The sequence below is a fragment of the Amborella trichopoda genome, chromosome 3, assembly GCF_054954075.1.
Source record: "Amborella trichopoda isolate Santa Cruz 75 chromosome 3, AtrichopodaSantaCruz75HAP2 v2.0, whole genome shotgun sequence".
Lineage (NCBI taxonomy): Eukaryota > Viridiplantae > Streptophyta > Magnoliopsida > Amborellales > Amborellaceae > Amborella > Amborella trichopoda.
In genome coordinates, this window is record NC_142338.1 from 11,269,775 (window position 1) to 11,285,645 (window position 15,871).

The 15,871-nt window shown below is 34.6% G+C and overlaps 1 protein-coding gene across 1 annotated transcript in view; it reads left to right on the top strand.

The window, feature by feature from the left end:
• Positions 1–7,108: 7,108 nt before the first annotated feature.
• Positions 7,109–15,871, top strand: part of LOC18448878 (RIBOSOMAL RNA PROCESSING 5) — a 68,324-nt gene continuing 59,561 nt past the window's right edge. The window contains exons 1-3 of the mRNA XM_088863401.1: positions 7,109–7,327; positions 13,444–13,608; positions 13,769–13,968. Coding sequence (XP_088719527.1) covers positions 13,458–13,608; positions 13,769–13,968 — 351 coding nt within the window. The 5' untranslated portion in view covers positions 7,109–7,327; positions 13,444–13,457. The remainder of the gene's footprint in view (positions 7,328–13,443; positions 13,609–13,768; positions 13,969–15,871) is intronic.

Genomic DNA, 15,871 nt, shown 5'->3' on the forward strand with positions numbered 1-15,871 from the left:
GGAAAATGAATGTTAGTGCGTAGCTATCTTTTTCTGTGCTATCAAGCACAACTTAGGGCATGTTTTATAATTAGAAGTTCACTCCAAAAGCTGAAAGTTTCAATTTACTTTTCCATTTCCTTGTTTGTTGTCAAAAAGTTTTGTAGGGAACTGGTTTTAGGAAGTTATGGTTTCTCAAAAAAATGAGAACATCCAGCTTCAAGCTCCCCATGGAAGTTAATTTCTCCTGTTTTTCAGAAAGTATGTCTCTCGTTTATTTGTTGCTTCACATGACTTTTTTCCACTCTCTTTAACTCCTATTTCTCTCTAACCGTGTCTTTTTTCTCTCTAAATCTTCTAACCATTCCTAACTCTTTCTCTATAATCGTGCCCATTCTCTCTTTAACTAGTTTCTCTCTATAAAAGTGCCCCTTTTCTCTTTAACTCCTCCCTACGAACCATATCATTTATCTTTCTCTCTCTATCCATGCCCTCTCTTTGTAGTTATACTCTCTCTAAATTATTTTTCTCTCCAACCATGCATCTTCTCTATAACTCTCTCTAACTCCTTTATTTATTTAATTGTGTCCTTTTTGTCTCTACCAACTATTTAACAGTGCCCTTTCACTTTGTATGTCCTTTCTCTCTAAGTTCTCTCTCTTTAATTATGCACTTTCCTCTCCAACTCCATTATCACTAAATGCATTGTTTCTCTAATCCCTTTTTCTCGCTTTAAGTGTGCATTTTTCTCTGATCCGTTTTTCTCTATTAACTTATTTCTCTCTCGAACTACATCCTTTCTCTCTCCAAGCCTCTATCTCTAATTGTGTCATCTATGTGTGTGTGTGTGTGAAGCATAGTTAGCAAGTTGGGAACTTTCAATAAATAGCTTACCTTAAAATCGGGAAAAAATCGTTTGCATTTTAAAAAGTCGGATGAAAAAATCGGATAAAAAATACGGATTGGCAAAAATACTTCATGTAAAGATATCGTCAATATATCGAACTAGGCTAAAAAAATCGGAGTCAAAAAATCGGATAAGTTAAAATGTTAGAAATTTTGAAATTCTAAAAAATAAAATGTTAGAAATTTTGAAAAATTGAAACTCTCTCTCTCTCTCTCTTTCTGGTTTTTTGGAGTTGATTTGAGTCATTACTGGGTTCATATGAAAAGTTAGCTAAAACTCTAGTTTTGCTCCATTTCTCCATAAGACGTCAATGTTATGCTATTTTGAGCCAATTTAACCCTAAAAATCAATTTTTTCGTCATTAGCAACTCTCTCTCTCTCTCTAAAACATGTTTTATGCATTTGTAAATGCCCCATTTGTTCATTGATGAATCTCCTTTCTCTCTTTCTCTCTCCTACATGTGCTACAAAAATTTAAACAGAGGCAAAACCAAATTCAGTGTGGTTCCAACACTTCTATTCATTGCTTATAGTTTTCATTGAGTAGATATTCTCTCTCTCTCACTCAATTCACACAATGACGGCTGTTGAGGATGAGGCAATGGAAGCATTGAAATCATGCTATACAAAGGTTTTTGTAGGGCAACAGAAACACTCAAAAACAAATTTTGAAAGGGTAGAAGAACTCGCTTGCTTGTAAATAGGAACAAGGCTCCAATTTCTCATGCATCTCAAATGATGTAGCCTAGTTATCAAATGGCTTCCACAAGAACATCTGTTCACAGAAATCTGGTTTTTGCATCTATATGATTTTATTTACTCTGCATTTTGCATCTATATGATTTTCTTTACTCTGCATCTATATGATTTTCTTTACACAATAATTTTCTTTACACAATGATTTGCATGTAAACAATATTTTCTTTGCACAATAACTACTGAAATATGCATCATGTTGAAGTTAAAAAGATAAAGAGAAAAAAAACCATACCTTCAATCCTAAAATGTGGCTGTAATGAATAAGAAGAACATAACATAAACCTGAAGATAATAAACCCTAAATCCTAACAATACGTAAATCTATTGGAGATAAAAAGTTCTATTTTCGGATTTTTTTGTGTGGAAATAATATGTTTTTTTAGAAATTACACAGATTAGGAAAAAAATTGTTTCTCTTTCTAAAAAAAAATTACAAAAAAAAAAGGTTTTTTTGGTCCCTTTTTTTCGTTCCTCATAAAAAACGCGTTTTTAATGGTATTACGAAAAAAACACATTTTTTTTGACGAACTTTTCAAAGAAAAAAAATGGCGTTTAAAACATTTTCCAAAAATTCACCGATTTTTTGAAAAATTCGGTGATTAGTCGCCAAATTGCTAACTATGGTGTGAAGTTGTGAAGTCTAATCTTTGTGAAGCTTCTTAGATAATTATGAAACATGATCTTTATATTTGAGAACATCCAGACATGTTATCAAGTAAGTATTTTATAACTTTCAGATCATTATATCGACTTGATGAGAGATATGTAAAATGGAGTGCTAACTAGTGTATGAATAACTAGTTGAGAGACAAGTGAGTTTTCAATGACAATATGTCTATTTCATGGGTCAGCATTAAGGCCGTACCTATTTGCCTTAGTTATGGAAGACTTAACTAGGCACCTACAGGATGAGATATTGTGATGCATGCTGTTCGCAGATGATATAGTTTTGATTGATGAGACCCAAAATTGCATCAACATAAAGTTAGAACTTTGGAGGGATGCTCTAGAATCCAAAGGTTTTTAAATTAGTTGGACTAAGACAAAGTATATGGAGTGTAAGTTTAGTAATAATAAGTGTAAAGACGAGGAAATAGTTAAGATTGACGGTCAGGAAGTATAAAAAATGCTGCACTTTCGATATCTTAGGTCGATAATCCAAGAAATTGGAGAGATCGAGGAAGATGTCACTTATAGAATTAGAGCTAGGTGAATGAAGTGAGATATGCAAATGGAGTTTTATGTGATCGTCGCATATCAATGAGGCTGAATGACAAGTTCTATAAGACAATAGTGATACCAGTTTTGCTCTATGGGGTGGAATGTTGGGCGGACAAAAACAGTATATCCACAAAATGAATATAGCAGAGATGGGGATGTTGAGATGGATGACTGACAATACAATAAGGGATAAAATATTGAATGAATCTATTCGAGAAAATTTTGGTGCGGCACCAATAGGCGATAAAATGAGATAAAGTAGACTTAGGTGGGCTAGCCATGTATGGCGCCGACTAAGTACAACACTTATTAGGTTGTATGAGTTAGTTCAAGTGGAATGACTAAAATGGGCAAAGGGTACGCCCAAAAAGACATGGTTAGAAGTAGTTCTAAAACATATAGGGACTTACTCGCTCACTGAGGATATAGTTTTTAATAAAGCAAAATGGAGAACCATGATTCACAACCCCAATTAATTTGAAAAAAGCTAAAATAATGATGATGATGATGATGATGATTTCAGAACTTTCAGATATCAACATTTATAGCTCTGGGGACATAGAACCTCTAGGTTCTAAGGAACTCTTAGCTTCTAGTTACCAAATATACCTTTAGATAAAATGGAATTAGAGAAAGAAAGGCGGTGATTAGAGAGAGGACTTAGAGAGACAACACAACTAAAGAAAGAAATGAGTAAAAAAGAGAAAATGCACTATTGAAGCGAGGAGTTAGAGATAGAAGAGCATGGATAGAGAGAGAAAAGAGTGAGAAATGGTAAGAGAGAGGGAGATAATACATAGTTAGAGAGTGAAGGAGCATTAATAGAGAGTTAGAGAGAGAAATGGCATGGTTAGGAGGAGTTAGAAAATATATTAGAGAGATAAATGACAGATAGAGAGAGGAGTTAATGAAGATATTAGAGAGAAAAATGACAATTAGAGAGAGGATTTGGAGAGAGAGAGGGAGTGGTAAAAGAGAGGATTCAAAAAGATAAAGGGCATAGTTACAAAGATAATTAGAAAGTTAACGATAGAGAGAGTGGGGGAAGGACATATGTAGGGTGGAAAAAGGGTTGGATTTACCCATGGACCCTACCGGTCCAAGTTATTTTAAAGAAAAATAGCACACAAATTCCTAAGTCCGTCTATTTTGGGTTGGCTAAGTCTAAATGTTAATGAACACAAAATCAAAATTTCCTGAAGTGTTATTAATAGGTCAAATTTAAAGTGATGAGCATATATTACATTGTTCAGTTGGGCAAAATACACATTTCATATGATTTTTTTATTTTCTTGATCTGAAATTTTGGGATCCATTTTAGAATCACTAAATGAGTAATTCAAAAAGAGAAAGTTTGAGTTCTTATAAACGTAGCTTTGACTTTTCAAGAAATACAATCGGTGTTAAATCTTGGGATGTGATGATTTGTAGAATTCTAATTCTAACTATTTTTTTGGAGAATGCTAGATTGACGTGGGCACTTTTGTTAAAGAGAGTGTATATTGTCTACGGGGTTACTGCAAAAAGTGTATATATAATGAATATGTATAGAAAGGGTATATACAATATCTTGTATTTGTTGGTAAGTGTTCATATAGTATGGTTTTTCATGATTTATTTACATTCCTACCATTCCTTGGATGCATATACAAAGAGGTTGTATATTTCATAAATAATGATCAATATACAAAGAATTCTCTTTAGAGAAGCTTAAGACACTATCATGGTATCAGAGGTGTAGATCATTACCGCCTTGTTTCTATACGCCCGAGTTTGCAATTGCTTGATCATGTTTGTTCTTGTCTATTAGTTGTTCCCCGATCAACTATCTTGTAGTTGCTGTATTGATCTCCAATTTTACTGATCTGAGCTCTGATGGGCCCTACGCAAAACCACCTCTAGGCTTGGGGTCGTTTCGTTATTATTCTAGGCTAATAGTTGATGATCTAAAGCAATATTGAATAGGGAAAAAGGTAGGTTTACAAACAAGTAGGTTGCCCATATGTGGGCTTTATTTACATGTATTTTCTGTTGGTACGTGTGGGTGGCCATGAGGCCTCATATATGTCATATTTCTCTCTCTTAATCTAATTAATATTTATCTTAATTAATACAATATAGTGCTTATCTCTAAAGTTTTTTAGAGAGAGAATATGTTTTTATTCAACGAGTATTAGATAATTACCCATCTCTTAGGAAAAGATGGCGACCTTCTTAAAAATTTCAAAAAGAAAGCCAAATGTTGGAAAACGGACCTTCTCCCATCCATCTTTAAGTAGGATTTTATAGTTATAGAGAGGCACACAGAGAAAAATACATAGTTCTCAATAGTTATGGAAAGTCATGCTCTCTAGAATTTATAGTCTAATGACATTGGTCCGAGCCCATATCCACAAAGTATTTATTGTTAGAAGTAGCAAGCTGTCGATCATTCAACCAATCTCTTGAGAGAGAAACAGTGTGGCACATCTCATCAGCAATGATTGAAAAGAAAGGCTTCGATATGTCCAACATTCAATGGTGTTATTGCAGAAAATTTGGACACATAAAATTCAATTGCCATGCAAAACAAAAAAAAGAAGTCTTTTGTTTAGAAGCCCACTTTGTTGTTTTTTTTTAGGGTGAGTTAGAGGGAAGAGGTCCCCTACCTTTGGTAGGAATTGAGCCTATGATGTAGAGTTGCAAATCGTCAAACATTAACCAATTAAACTCGGGCTCTTTTCCCATAAGCCCACTTCAGCTAGCTTTGTGCAACTCATCTCATTATTGAAAATGTTTAGGATGTTATCAGACAAGTTATCTTTGGTGTTGGTAATATTTTTGTTGCAACTTTTGCTGTATCAGGAACAACATGAACATATCGCTTCATTGATTCTGGAGCTTTCTACCGCATGACATTTGATTGTAATATCTTAAGTTCTTCTATTTTTCTCTTACCACGCATTTTATAACGTATATGTTCACAATTAAAATTTTTAAGAAAATAACCTTATATGTTATTATTATTTTTTTAAAAAATACCTAAATATATGTTTTTTATTGTATTTTTATTATGAAAAATGGAATTATATAAATAAACCATTTACTTTTAATACAAAGAGGTCACAATCACTATTGTTCGTTAGATTTTTAAATCGAGTAGATGTAAATATGTAATTTACTAGACTCAAAGTTCATGAAGAAAAATCCTTGAACCTTGTATCACACCTCATCCAATTTGATATCTAAAGTTTAGGAGTGATTCTAATATGCAATCCCATGAAAAATACATCCAAATACTTCCCTTTCCCATAGCCAAAATGCTGCCTTTTCCCAGCCAAGACGAGGAGACTCTAAAGCAAATATGATAGCATTGCCTAGGAGTGTCTTAAAGCTCACATATTGGAAATATAATGCACCCTTAAACTACCTTAAAATGCTGCCTAAGATGAGATTGGGCTACCTGGCTTCTGTACATGCTCAATCTTCACCTTGATAACCTAATCTTTCCGATGACTTCCTAGGGCTGGCAATTGTCCGGGAAGCCCGATCTGCCCTAGTTGGCTTGGCACTAAAAAAGTAGGGCTGCTTCTTTTTCTATCCATATTTTTCTTTGGAAAAAGTTTATATGATTTTGCAACGTTAAAATAGAGAATTACAGATGCATCTCAAAAATCCATCGGAAAGAGTTGTTTAAATGTTGAAAAAACCTCTAATTTTAACCATCTTGACATCGAGAAGTATGAATATGATTTTTTTTTATATGTTTTTAGATCTGCTTGATTTTAACCATTTTTAGAGTTTGAAATTTTATAATTAGATATAAAAATAGATTTTGATATAATCTTAGTTATTAAAATAGATTTTGAGATAATCCGAAGAATTTTTTCACTAAAATTATATGATAAAATTTGGTGGTACATCTTAATTAGATTGTTTAAAGTGCAACCTTACAAAAATCACACTTTTTTTCTTTTACGTTATTTTCATGTTTTTTTGGAACGTCCTTGCTCAGCCTACATACCCGGCTTGGGTCGGCCCTACAGGGACAAGGGCTGGCCTAGCCCCTTACCACTCTCACCGATGAGAGTTTTGTCGAGGGAGCAAAGTGTACAGATTGCTCTCGAGCGCACGCTATACGCCACTTTTTCAATCTGACACCCGCGCGCACTGTTAAAACCTCAATTTCATCAGGCAACTGCCCGCCGCATCCGTGTAATAAAAAAATAGTGAGGGTTTCAAGCGTAGGGTTTTAGGGTTTAAGCTCATTTGTGGGGGGCCCTTTTCGTTTGAGTTTACCGCGAGGGTCTGAAACCGAGCAAAAAGACAAAAAAGCAAACAAATGGGAAGGGCCTCTCGCCACTCTCTCTCAATGCCCTAACTGCCCTTTCACAAAGCCTCCCTCGCCACTCTCTCTCTTGATACCCCGCGTCCTCTCTCACAGACCCACAAGCGAGGATCCATTTGCAAGCCTCATACAAGGTATCTCATCTTCTTCAAGCGAGGTTCCATTTGCAAGCTCTCGTCTTCTTCAACTGTTGTTTTTTTTGCTGGTGTTATTTTATTTTTTTTGGCTGGTTTTTGTTTAAACATTCTCCACCAAACAAGGTAGGGTTTCCCTCATACGAACCCTCATGCAAAATACCTCATCTTCTTCAACAAGGCTATGGGTTTTATTCTTGTGATTTTACTGGTTTTTTCCTCTAGATGGTGGTATTTTTTAATTACCAATGCAAATATTTTTTTTCTATGATTTCCAATGAAAATTTGTTGCTTTTTTATTTTTGCCTTATTTTATTGAGTATAGGAGCACAAATTGCTTTGTAGAAAATTGTGGGTATAAGTTATTCTTTCTTGTATTTTTCTGTTTTCTCTTTTTTTATTTCTTTCTGGTTTTTTATGTTATATAGAAGCACAATTTGCGCTCTATAATACCCATGCAAAAGCCTATAGTAGAGAGAGAAAGTCCCTTTTTGGTGAGAGAAAGACCTCGACTCCCATTGTTTCTGCAATTTATGGAACAAAAGCTCATTCCAGGTCTGCCATTTTTTGAAGCTCGAACCTCTGTTTTCTTGGTTAATAGCCTTTGGTCCAAAGCTTACTGGTCAATTTCATGTCCTCTTGGTCATGACTTTTATACCTTAAAACTTTCACTTTTGAAAATTTAGTGCAGTTGATCTTTTTCAGCAATATCAATGAGACCAATGGGATTTTCGAGTAATATTTTTGTGTATTTTCCTATTGGGTGACTGATGAGAAGATCCAGATTCTGCCTGTTTGTTTGCTCCGCAAATTAGTGGCACAAAGAAGAACTTTCAGTCTGATTAATCAAAAGAAAAGTAAAGGGAAACTTTAGGTCCTGTGATCCCTGAGGAATCAAGAGTTCCAATATGTTTAAAATCTTTCATTTGTTTGTTCGATCATGTTTTTCTTTCATAAACGTGGGGTCTAGATTGCGCAAGACTCTAGAGACAATTTTTATGGTTTTGAGATCACTTGGGAATTGAGAAGCAGTGATTTTGATTGCTTTTAGTGCTGATGTAATGATGCTGTGTTGCGCGAATCTCTTATAATTCTTTAGTTTTTGAAGTTTAGGTCTTAATTTTTCATTGGAAGAATCCATAGGTTGATTTAGTTGTGCGATGTGTTAGATTTTTACTGAAATAATTCTTTACAAGCATAATGTATATAACATGATATATTTCATGAATTATATAATTATGGAAATAATTATATACATTACTGAAGTCATACATTATAATATATACAGTAATATATTACTGTATAAATATATTTCATGATGGATAACATTATAATATACATGTTATAATTATACATTATAATTCAGTATAATGTATATATTTCATGTATAGGAAAGGATGCCATACGCAGCTCGCGTAGGAGAAGCTCGCCAACGGCTGAGATAGGTGGAAGCAAATGAGCGGCGGGAATTGAAATAGACGTATTTCCCTCTCTCTGAAACCCTCATTCTCCCCTGGTAGCCCCACCTACGTTTCCCATTTCTTATAGAGCATCTCATCTCTCTACGAAACCCTCTCTCCTCGCAGCCCAACCCGACGAAACCCTTTCATCTCTTTCTACGAAACCCATTCTCACAGCGCATCTCATCTCTCTCTACGAAACCCTCTCTCTCCTCGTAGCCCAATCCCATTTCTCAGAGAGCATCCCATCTCTTTCTACGAAACCCAGCCCAATCCTACCAAACCCATTTCTCACATAGCATCCCATCTCTCTCTACGAAATCCATTCTCACAGACCATCCCATCTCTCTCTACGACTCCTCACAGCCCAACCCAACGAAACCCATTTCTCACATACCATCCCATCTCTCTACGAAACCCATTTCACGTAGCATCCCATCTCTTCTCTCTCTCCTTGCAGCCCAACCCCTTCAGCCATTTCTCATAGAGAAACCATCTCTCTCTCCTCGCAGCCCAACCCTTCTAATCGTGGTAGCCATTCATTTCTCACACAAAATCGCAGAAGAAGCAGCAACGCATAGCCTCTCTTACAATATAAACACCCAAAATCGCAGAAATAGGTATGGGAAGCTCCATTTTTTGTTAGGTTCTTTATTGTTTTTGTTTCTTAGTCAGATGTTCTATTTGTTGTGCTCTCTTTTGATTTTTGAGTTTTTATTGTGATTTTGATTTCATTGGTGTGTTTATTAGGATTATGTATGAGTTTTGTATTTTGGGTGTTATTGGGTTCTTGTATTTCAGCTCTGCAGCTGCTGCTGCTTCTGTTCTCTCTCTACACAATTAAAAGATTGAATGACACTAATACTTGGGTTTCTTCTTTTATGTGGATATCTTCTTCCTTTACATAATGGGTTATGTATAAACAATAATGCATACCTTTATATCCTTTTGGATTTAATTGCATAAGCATCTATAGAATGTATTATGAAATTCTTTACTTATTGTGAATGCATTATGGAATTGTGTCTATCGGATACAATCAAGTGCAATTTATAGATCAAATTGGATGCCTTTTTTATGGAAATGAGTCAAACTTATGTTAATGCATGGAATTATTAAATAGAATCAACATTGCCTTGTCGTATCCTTCTAGTGATGCCCTCTAATTTTCACGTTTGCATGCTTTATTATCCACATGTTGTTGTAAGAAAATTATAATATGTCAAATGTCAGCTGCCTTATTATCCATGTGCCATTGTAAGCGCATTTTGATATGTTAAATGTTGTACACATTACTTTGAGAGTTAAGTTCACATTAATAAGGGTGTCACCCCTGTTGTCTACAATTGCTTCGAATATGGTTGATCCTATAATGGAAGCAATAACATTTGAATAGTTAACAAATGGGCTATCTAGTCGACTAGGAGAGTTGTTGTGTTTATATAAAGGTTTGAATACATATATTTATATAGTTTTTCTACTCGGTCCCTCCTAGAAAATTCCCTCCTAGAAAATTCATAGAAATGCAAGATGGAGAACCTGCCTCCTCAACCAAAGGCCTAGAAACAAATGTATCCCGTGTTGGAATGAAGTTTTCTTCAGAGGAAGATGCAATTGACTACTATAAGGTTTATGCATTGGCCAAAAGTTTTGGTACCCGTAAGGGCACTACCCATAACAAAAAAAGTCAAAGGATTGATAGAGAAATTAATTGCTCTAAAGAAGGATTTCGCAAAGTAGCAAATCAGGTCAGTGGAAATGAATTCCCTGAATCAAGGTGTGGGTGTAAGGCTAAGCTGAGACTGAGTAGATAAGCGAACAACGAGTGGGTTGTGACTGGGTTTATTGATGATCGCAATCATGATCTAGTCAATCCAAGAAAAGCTCGTCTAATTTGCAGCCACCGTACATTGTCTAGTGTCACAAAGTTGATGATAAATTCAATGAGTTCGGCAATGGTTAAGCCAAGACATATCCGTGACATATTTATAAAGCAAGCTGGAGGGACTGAGAATGTCACATGTGCACAAAAGAACATCGAAAATGAAATTGCTAGTGCTAGAAGAAAACTAAGAGGAGAAGATGGTAGTCTAATTGTACAATGACTCTATAAAATGAAAGAATCGAACCCATCTTTTTTCTATAGATTGAAATTAGATGAAGACGATCACATTCTCAACATCGTATGAGTAGAAACCACATGTAAAGTTTCCTATCAATGCTTCTCTGATGCTGTTACATTTGATACCACATTGAAAACAAATTGTTTTAGTATGTCCTTTGCACCCATACTTGATATAAATCACCATTTTAATACAACATTTTTTGGATTTGTACTCATATTTAATGAGGAGGTAGAATCATTTGTTTGGGTATTTGAAAATTGGTTAGAGGCAATGCGTGGACAACATGAATTATATCATGGTTAGAAGTATGACATGATATATATACTGAAATATAATGTTATATCATGAAATATAACATGAATTATCATGAAATATATTTCATGATTATATAATTCATGTATATTTCATGAATATAACATGAATTATCATGAAATAATGGATATAACATTAATTATATTTCATGATTATATCAGAATATATGTAAAGTTCATGATATAATTATATCCATAATTATACTGAAATATATCATGTTATACATGAAATATATATAATGTACACATCATAATGAAAATCATGTATATATTATATTTCAATAATATATAACATGAAATATATTATATTGTAATGTATTTCATGAAATATTTATAACATGTAATGTATATACATGATAACCTCTGGATTATAAATATTTCATGAAATATATAATTACTTCATGTTATAATATATAATAAATATATTTATGTTATAATATATATAATATTATAATATATAATATATATATTAATGTTATAATATATATAATATTATAATATATAATATTAATTTACTGAAATATTATAATACTATGAAATTTTTATTTGTTCATCGACATGAAAAATTGAAGCAATGAAAGTAAATTTCCATGTCCTCATTTTATGGTTTTTTACCTTTTCTGAATTGTTGCTGCTTTTTAAAGTTGTTGGAATCTAGCTGTATGGTTTTCTTCGTAGAGCATCAGTGGTTTCTTGTATGTGTATTACATTCTTTCGAAAACTATGCTTTAAAAGGAATGAGATTTTATGAAATTGTCAGAGGTTGACTCAGAGAATAAATGGTATACTTTCATGGCTGCAATATCCATGTGTATGAATAATTTAGGTACTCTGTCAAGAGCAACTTTCCTTTGTAGTAGTAAGCCAATGGTGTCATTGTGTTTCTATGTAGTTTTTACCTATCTCATTGGGGGCAATTAAGATCTTTATCATAGAATATAAAGTAACATGAAAAAGAAATATATTTTTGAACAAAAAAGCATGAAAGAGAAATTTAGTGAGATTTACCTTGATAACAATGATATCCTTTTCTTTGTCTAGCTATATCCCTAATGCAATATTGTATATCCTTAGAAGCCAATTTTCCTCATATAGTCAAATGTTTGGAGGAAGAAACACAAAGAAGAGTTACATCACTGAAGAATTGCATGTGTACTATGAGTTTCCTTGGAACCTTCATTGTTGTGTGTGGGAATTCTACCAAACAGGAGAATCTCTATTCTAGGGTTTAGCTGTGATTTGATAATTCTCTATTAGGAGTCATATATGTTCATTTGCAGTATTTGGTCCTTCAATGGGATTACAATTTTAGGGGTCGCTTCTATTTGAATTAGGTGATTATAAATGCCCAGAGATATTGAACCTTTTCTATTTCAAGTCCAATGTTCTCCTATGAAACCCATCGATAATGTTGTGTGAGGACCTTCTGATAAGTGGATTGGATTATATGATGAGCAGAAATCGTGAATTTTTGAAGGCAAATACTTTCCTTCGATTCTTTTAATCAGTACTGTTGTCAAATTTGAGACATTTTATTAAATATTTCAAATTTGCTAGACACCATTTGTTATTTGATGATATATGTGGAAAAGTGTATTTGAAAAGGCATGCTGAACTTATTTGTACTTGTACCTCTGTTATGCTTTTCGAGATTGGATATGGACATCATGTGTTAAAAGATGTATTCATTCATTGGAACAGAAAAACCATTGCTATATTTATTAGTACAAATATTTTTTCATTATTCTTACAAGATAAAGAGATTAAACAAAAAAAAATGCATGGATTAGTTAACCAAGGCTTGATGCTTGTATAATTTAATAAAGCGATCCAAACTTATGCTCTAAACCATCCATTTTTTTTAAACATAATATAGATTGAATGTTTTAAAAAAATCATCTTATTTGGATGGATGTCGATATCAAATCATTTATATTGCAATAGAACGGTTAAAAGTAGGTAGTAATCCAGATTCTAGGAAGTAGTTTACCAATGGGTTACCAAACATAAGAAACTGGATACACAAGAATTTTGATTGTGAACCAAACATGGGAAAAAACAGGATTGGAAAATTCTTGCACAAGGAACTGTTTACCTATGAAAACTGTTTTACATATGCAAAATGTTACTTATGAACCAAACGATCCCTTAGGGTTTAAGCATCTATTATTTATCGTCCTTTCTCTCACTTTCTGCAATTTCACTCATGGCTCCTAAAGGACAACCAATTAAGATGAAGAAAACTTCACCGATGACTCGCAAAGCGAGGCCTTTGGAGAAGAAGGAGAAGAAGAAAGCGTCTTTAAAGAGGAAAGTTGAAGAAGTAGGTCATGCAAAGCCGTATTCCATTTTCTCCCAAGAAGACGTTCCCGACTTCCCACGAGGTACTTCTTCTGTGTTTTTGTCCTCATAAACCATGGCCTTTCCGTGTTTATAAGAGGTTTGGATAAATCTTTAATGACTCCTTCTCAAGTGACTGTTTTTTATGGTTTTGGCTAATTCTCTGTAATGATCGTTGTTGCTTTGTTGCTTCCTTGATTGAAGGAGGTGCGAGTGTACTGAGTAGGTCTGAGCTTGAAGAAGCTCGAGCCTCAGCTGATGCTCAGTTTGAAGTAGAGGCTAGGGTTTCAAAGAAGGCAAAGCGCCCGAGGAAGCCATTTACATCAGAAGAAGACCTTGGCTCTCTCTTTGGAGATGGAAGCTCTAGCACATTGCCTAGATTTGCTAACAGGATCACTCCTAAGGTAACTGATGCATGTTAATGAAATTGTCTGAGTTGTAACTGTAGAAATGATGAGAGATCAAGTTTATGCGCTTATCAATCTTGTGTGCCTCTTTATGAGGATAAAGTTATGGATTCTGTTAAATATAGTTTCCTTTTTGTTTTAAAACCTAACTTGCAAATTTTGCTGCAACTGTTCTTTTGTCTCCAAACTGATGGTTTGTTGTTAATTTAATGAGAGAAAAAAAGATCTTGATGCAGCCAATTTAAATATAACATTGTAAGGGGTCTGGTAAGGATGGAGGTGCGTATTATTTTCTGAGAGTGAGCTCTTATTATGGATGAATTCTATGACTGGCAACAGCTGGCTTGTGCAATGCGTGTCGATGTGTATACATGCTTATAAACACAAACGTGCATTGCATTTAGTGCCTGTTTTAGGAAGAGGGATTTGATTTTTTTCAAAAGCACTTTATTTTGAAGGAAGAGAAATAATGAATAATTATACATATGTCTTAAACAATAACATAGTTTAAAAATGCATTTCAGGGAGGAATGTGTCAGATATGTGTAAGATGGGGAGGTTACCGGGAATATAAAAGAGAGAGAGAGAGAGAGAGAGAGAGAGAGAGAGAGAGAGAGAGAGAGAGAGAGAGAGAGAGAGAGAGATTACATTGCTGCTTAGAAATCGGATATATTTTTGGTAAGAAAGATTTAGGGGATTGACTTTGGAGAGAGGCATAATTTGTTAAGGCTAGGTTTTGAGAATTAGTTATGAAATGGCTAAGATTATAGGCACAACTTTTCTAATTTCAGGTGTAAGGCAAGTCAGATATCAGCTTTGCACTTAAGTCCTTCAGGGATGCCTCAAATCTCCACTCTCATAGGGGAAAATAATATGGTTGGCAGTACGAGGACCTACGGAATAACGAACAGCTCATGGTTGTTGTTGATGAATACATTTCATTCTATTGGATGGAGTAGTTCTGATGATGCCTCTTGGGTATATCTATTAGATCCTCCCTTTGGTGAGGCATATAAGCATCTCAGGATCAAAAGACTGACTTTCTGCTCTTTATGTTTCAAATCCTTTTAACAGTCTTCTAGATTTTTAGCTCGACTTGGCACAAGAGATAGCATGGGTAACATGGAAGGGTGCTTGAAGCCTAAGAGAGATGGCCTTGGCCTGGAATTTGTGTAACATCAATATGGATATGCTACAAGAGAAAAGAGGCTGTGGATTAGAATGATGTTGTTCTTCTCCGTGTATGGTTGAGTGACAGCTATATATTGTTGGAGAAACCTCTTTATGGTCTTAGAGGCCAAGGATAGCTTTGTGGAAGGATAAACAATAATTTATGACGTGGAGCTTACTGAATCTCTGTAACAAGAGGAACTCTTATTGGTTGAAGGAAGTTACTTTTTTTTTATGCTGTTCGAAGTGAAGATGATGGCCCCAAGATAGCCTTGGGGGTTTCAACTGACACACACTTAGACGGAAGGTTCAATTATGAGAAAGAAGTCCAAGATTCACATTATATATTATACTTGGTTGCCCCACATTGGCCTTTATCATACTTGGTTGCCCCATATTTACCTTCACAGATTTGAAGATGACAAAGATGAAGAAGACAACTATATAAGTTCTTATGAAATGTAACTCTCTGTGGTTGTAACAATAATGGAAAAACCAGTATGGCTTATAGGGTCGAGTGACAGAGTAAGGTGATGGTGAATCCTACTAGGGAGGAGTTGTCTTGGTAAGGGTAGGGAACCAAGGCAGCACATGGCGGCATTGGAGCTGAGCTAAAGGCAAGGGAATGAAGCCTTCCTTGATAGCCTGGCATGACATAACTCCAACATGTCCCTAGTTAGGTCAATGTCTAGGGGTTTCATGACTCTAATTCTGGAGGTCCTTACCTCTA